The sequence below is a fragment of the Hyperoodon ampullatus genome (genome assembly GCF_949752795.1).
Source record: "Hyperoodon ampullatus genome assembly, chromosome: 8".
Classification (NCBI taxonomy): domain Eukaryota; kingdom Metazoa; phylum Chordata; class Mammalia; order Artiodactyla; family Ziphiidae; genus Hyperoodon; species Hyperoodon ampullatus.
This window is the reverse complement of record NC_136921.1, coordinates 107,493,049-107,499,048: the sequence shown is the minus strand read 5'-3', so window position 1 is coordinate 107,499,048 and position 6,000 is coordinate 107,493,049. Positions and strand designations below refer to the sequence as shown.

The following is a 6,000-nucleotide window of genomic DNA, read 5'->3' as shown; positions in this document are numbered from 1 at the left end:
TACACATGACTCTGAGATGATGGCCCGCTTGTTCGCCTCAATGAAATCAGGCTGGACACTGGAAAGAACCAGACTCTTGAAATCCTACCTCACATTCCACAGACCTGCTTCCAGGCTATGCAGATCTCAGGTAGACACATTGGTGGAGCCGTCACCTCTGAGAGGCCGGGGGGTGTGGCTCATAGGCTCTCACCTAGGTGGGACAGGGCTGCAAGCGTTCGGGAATGACCCAGGTTCGTCTCCCCTTTGGTCACGCTGCATGGACCGCCCCTGCTCTCCCCCCACACTGAGCTGACCCCAGTTCTTGGCACAAGGTGTGCTGGCCACTGCCCACAGGAGCCGTCCACCTCATGAGGCAGAGGTAGCCTGCCCGGTGGTCAGGCAGACCTGGTTCAAGTCCCAGCTCTACTGTTTGCTCACTGCAGGATGCTTTCCTCATCTGAAAATGGGGCTGATTCCATTCACCTCACAACGTCTGGATGGGGCTTAAAGCAGGTGATTTAAACGTGGCACAGTCCTTGTCTCAAGGTGGGTCTTCGAAAATGTCACTTCCCTCCTCCCCTTGGGAGCCAAGATCCAGGAAGCGGAGAATTAAGCCGGTTGAAAACATCCCCAGGGCTGGAGGGAGGGCTTATCTGGGCTGCTGACCACAGTGTGCTTGCAGATAACCCTGAGGTCAGTGACGCCCATCTGGGCTGGGCCAGGCTCTGACCCTCCTGCCCTTGAGCAGCCTCAGCTGACTCTCCCCACACCCCACCCCCCACGCCATGCCGAGTGAGCGCTGGACATCCAATAGGGAGCCTAGCAGCAGAAGAAGCAGCACATGGAGAGCCTGCCGCTGGGGCCCCTGGTGAGCGGGGCCCCTGCCCCGGGCTGGGAAAAGTCGCCTGACATGGAGGACAGCACCTTGCACCCCGAATCAGGTGAGCTGGGAACTGACTGGCAGGGAGAGAGCAGGCAGGAGCACAGGGTGAGTGTTACAATACCCCACCGCCACCTCCCCAGTGTCGCCCAGCTTTTTGGGCTTTCTTTACTCAGTAACGTTGGGCAGAAGTCCATGCACTCATCCTTCTCCCAAGCCCTCCGTCCTCTTCTCAAAAATCCAGCAGAGGGGGCTTCCTTGGTGGCGCAGTGGTTGAGAGTCCACCTGTCGATGCAGGGGATGCGGGTTCGTGCCCCGGTCCGGGAGGATCCCACATGCCATGGAGCAGCTGGGCCCGTGAGCCATGGCTGCTGAGCCTGCGCGTCTGGAGCCTGTGCTCCACAAAGGGAGAGGCCACAGCAGTGAGAGGCCCGCGTACCACAAAAAAAAAAAATCCAGCAGAAGATGGGAACGACCCTGTTCTTGCCATGAAAGGGTAATGGCCACCCAGGGGAAAATGAATTTGCCACTGTAGCACACAGATGTTACCTATTTATTTTGCTTAAACAATTGGCTTTTTCCAAAAGCAACTTAGAACACCTTATAACGAAAAGCTTCACAAAACAGTTAATAGTAAACTACACACAGAAAATCATGGGCTGGGGGAAAATAAGCAGAACTTAAATACATTTAGTAAGGATAATATAGTCATGAATATGGGTCTGAGTATCCTAGTCGCCACGGTAAAAAGGGAAATAAGATCAGCAATTGGAAAGGAATAAGCATACTAGTCTTATATTTTTTTCTCAGAGCTTTGTATAATAGGCATTGAGTGTTGTGAAGGACAGGTCATTTACTTCATATTTATAAGGATTCAGAAGCGCATGAAATCAGGTTATTTGGTTCACAAGGACCTTTGAGAAAGCAAAGGGGATGGTATGAAAGAACCACCCAGTGAGGGTGAAGGCAGCCCAGTACAGGTTTCTGATGACCTGCCCTGGCCCAGGTGTTCAGGGAGTTGTCCATTTTCTCATCTGTGCTGTAGACCATAATTTCTCAAACTTTAATGTGCATACCATCTCCGGCGGCTCTCGTGAAAATGCATTTCTGATTCAGATCTGGGGTGGGTCTGAGACTCTGCCCTTGTAAAAACCTCCCAGGCCACTACGTGCACCACCCTTGGAGCAAGGAGCCAAAGCCCAGACTTCTCTAGTTGTGCATCTGTGCAATCTCCCCCAACTGAAGGCAACGCAGTGCTACCATAGTTCCCGCTGGCCACGGATGTCCAGTCACAAGCCGAGATGCCTGGTCTCACACAGAGATTAAGTACACACCCTGTGCCAGAGCTGCCTTAGCAAAATGGTTGCTGCAGCCCACCACTCCCCTATTCCTTTATCTGCCCACCCCTCCCCCTGAAAGCATCTGCCTTTTGAACCTTGTCCACACTCTTGTGCTGCCACAGTTAAATCTCCTGTGGATACGCAGTTTCTCATCCCACTGAGCTCAGAGAGCTTTTCTTCTGGAGCGAGCTCATGTTTCAACAGAGAACTAGAAGGTCACAAAGCACCGAGCTGATCTCCCTGTGCTCTGCGGCTGCTTCCCACTATCTATCTACCTTACGTTTGGTAGTGTATATATGTCCATGTCTCTCTTTCGCTTTGTCACAGCTTACCCTTCCCCCTCCCCATATCCTCAAGTCCATTCTCAAGTAGGTCTGTGTCTTTATTCCCGTTTTACCCCTAGGTTCTTCATGACATTTTTTTTTAATTCCATATATATGTGTTAGCATACGGTATTTGTCTTTCTCTTTCTGACTTACTTCACTCTGTATGACAGACTCTAGGTCTATCCACCTCATTACAAATAGCTCAGTTTCGTTTCTTTTTATGGCTGAGTAATATTCCATTGTATATATGTGCCACATCTTCTTTATCCATTCATCCGATGATGGACACTTAGGTTGTTTCCAGCTCCGGGCTATTGTGAATAGAGCTGCAATGAACATTTTGGTACATGTCTCTTTTTGAATAATGGTTTTCTCAGGGTATATGCCTAGTAGTGGGATGGGGAGGGTGGGAGGGAGGGAGATGCATGAGGGAAGGGATGTGGGAACAGATGTATATGTATGACTGATTCACTTTGTTATAAAGCAGAAACTAATAAAAAAAAAAAAGTAAAAAAAAAAGAACTAGAAGGAGGGCGAGCCTTATGCGAAAGCAGAGTACGAAGCCCTGGGGTGCAGGGACAGGGGCGGTGCCCGGTGCTCTGTTAGCCCTGACTTATAACGCCTTACAATATTGGTTTGAAATAAACTGCCACGTGAAAGAATCTAAGCTTAAACGCCAGGCCCTGGGCACACTTTTGCAGCTTGCCTCCCCATCCGGTGCCTGCCGCTCACAGACCATGCCCATCGCCCGCCACACTGCCTCACCTCTGGGTGGCTTAGACGTGGCTTCATCCACTGGGTCTTCAAGGAGGAAGAGACAAGCCCTCCGTTTTCCCTCAGAATCCCTACCCCAAGCCGCAGCCCCTCTCCGGCCTTCACAGGAAGAAACAGCTCCCTGCGCCCAGAGGCTTGGTTGGAGGAGTCTTACCTGGTCTGGGCTGGGCAGTGGAGGCCAGGGCACCTTCCCTGGGGCCACAGCCCAGCCTGGGCAGGGCTAGGTTCAGGTGGCCTGGCTCCCAGCCAGGCTGTCAGCATACATCCAGCACACGGGTTCTCGTGACCATCTTGATTTAGCAGTCATTTAGAGTATTTATTTTGTGAAATGGATGTGCTCCGTCTCAGCTTATAAGTGCGGGATCAATCCAAGAAGCGGAGCGTGAACTATGTCCTTCTCTCTGGCCCAAGTAGGAGATGAATCTAGATTCTCTTCCTGAATACTCTCATTTTCTTAGCCAAAGGAGTAGCCTTGTCTTCAGGAAAAAGGGCAATCTCAGGAGACTGACACCCAGGGGCTCCAGGCCCAGATATCCACCAGTGCGTGTACTGAGCGCCTCCTGTGTGCCTGCAGTGTGCTAGCTCTGGGGCAATCAAGGGGGGAGACCAGAGGTGGGCAGGAGCCCTGGGGAAGTAAGCTTCCCAGAGATGCTGGGAGATGCAGAAGGTTGAGAATGGCAGTGCCTTCACTCAACAACTATTTACACAGCACCGACTATGTGCCAGGCTCTGATCCACGCACTGGGAACACAGAAGTGAAGGAAGCAGATAAAACTCCCTTCCCTGGGGGAGCTCACATTTCTGTGGGAGCAGACAGTTAATAACCAGCAAACAGGGAAGGTGTGTTTTATAGTGTGTTAGAAGGAAAAAAGGTTAAGTGAAAAGAAACGAAATCGGGCAGGGTACACAGAAAAGGGATGGGGATGATCAGGGGGTGGGTCTCGTGGAGGTGATATTATTCTGCAAAGCTCCAGAGGAGGAAGGGGAAAGGCCAGCACCGCAGGGCTGAGAGAGCAGAGAGAGGGGAACCGGAGACAAGGTCCCGCTGGGCCTGGTCGCCAGTACAAGGACTTTGCTTTGACTCCGAGAGACCAGGGAGCCAGGGCAGGTTTTGAGCCGAGGAGTAACATGATCTGACAAATGTCTCAAAAAGATGGCTCCAACTGCCCTGCCCTTGGCCTGGCCAAGGACACGAGCCTGGCACAGAGGAAGTGCTCAACCAGTGTCAGTGCCACGCTCCCTCCCTGCTCAGGAGAGGGCTCATTTGCTTCAGGGAGTTTGGCCCCAGGAAACATGTTTTGAGCTCTCACCCTCACCAGGCCCCATGCCAGGCGAGATAGGGAGACAGACAGGCAAAGCACCAAAGCCCAACGGCGTGGGTGGTTCTCTGTCCACCAAGGTGCTTGGCCTCAGCAGGGTGTTCACCTCCCTCCCTCCCTGTGCCTTTGAGGCCCCTGATTGTTCTCTTGCAGAAGTTCGTGCTCTACTAGGACATTCCTCCGTGCATCTCTGCCACTCCAGCCTTCAGCTCGCTCTCCAGCTCACTGGGAGGCCCTCAGAGGCCCACCAGGTCTCTTTGGAAGGATTCTGGACAGATCCTTTGAGAATGTTGGAAGACGTCTCAGTGTCTCCATTTCCCAAGCTTCATCTCCTTGTGCCTCCCTTTGGAGTTGCAGGAAGGGTGCTCAGAGACCCCTCATCAGCCAGAGCAGATACTTAAAGAGTACCTACTATGTGCAGGGCACCATGCTAAGGGCACCAAAGAGGGCTACGTGCTCATTCTTGTCTCCCCAAAGTCTACAACCCACTGCAGAGGCAACTTGCTATCCAAGGGCCAGGACCAGGCATGGGGCATCTGTGTCCCCAGCACCTGGAACACTGGTATGGTGGGGTTCCCTGAGTGTTGAATGCATGAAGACCTATGAGAACTGCCACAGGAGCTCAGAGTGGTCCTGGGAGGGTCACCGAAGGAGGCGGGAGAGGACCTGGGCCTTGGGGCCTGGCAGGTCAGCGAGCTGGGGAAGGAGGGTCTTTGAGGCAGGAGGAAACCTATGGAAGTGAGGAAGCACAAGATGCTCATGGGTGGGTCTCCACAGGGTTGGAGGATGGAGGAGAGGCCCCTCACCCCACCACCCCGCCAGGTCTGCCCCTCCCGCATTGTGCTCGCTGGGGTCTAGTTCTGGGGCCATTCCCGAGGCCCAGCCCCCTGCCTGTCTGGTCTCAGGGATCAGATAACCCCTCCCTAGGACTTATCTCTCCAGAACAGGTTGTTATCCTGGAGTAATTTGAAGCTCTTTATCAAGGGCTGGCGGAATATGTACTACAGGAATAATCCAGAAAGAGTCCCAGGGGTCAGGTCACCCCCAGTCAGCCTCCCAGAAGATGAGTGACATTGGTGCCCAACAACCATCAGGGTCCCCATGTCCTCACCTGTAAAAGGGGGAGGTATAGCTGTCAGCAGCACGTGATGTGAGGCTGTAGGCGAGAAAGGGCTTCAGGTGAAGGCACACAGCTCTAGAAAGGTACCCAAAAGATATCCTTAACTTACACCTGACTCGCTGCTGTGTGGGATGCCCCTGGCATGGGGGAGTGGAGGACAGTGCCCAGGGCTGGAGGCCATTTTTCTCAGAGGCAGAGGCGTGGTTTGAAGCCCAGGAAGTCTAGACAGGGAGACAAGCTCCCAAGGGCCCTCCACCAG

At 53.1% G+C, this 6,000-nt stretch overlaps 1 protein-coding gene across 1 annotated transcript in view; it reads left to right on the top strand.

Annotated features, from left to right (window-relative positions):
• Positions 1–865: 865 nt before the first annotated feature.
• Positions 866–6,000, top strand: part of STEAP3 (STEAP3 metalloreductase) — a gene marked incomplete at its 3' end in the record, with an annotated part of 46,747 nt that continues 41,612 nt past the window's right edge. Inside the window, exon 1 of the mRNA XM_079709651.1 lies at positions 866–923. Within this exon, the coding sequence (XP_079565777.1) occupies positions 893–923 (31 nt within the window). The 5' untranslated portion in view covers positions 866–892. The remainder of the gene's footprint in view (positions 924–6,000) is intronic.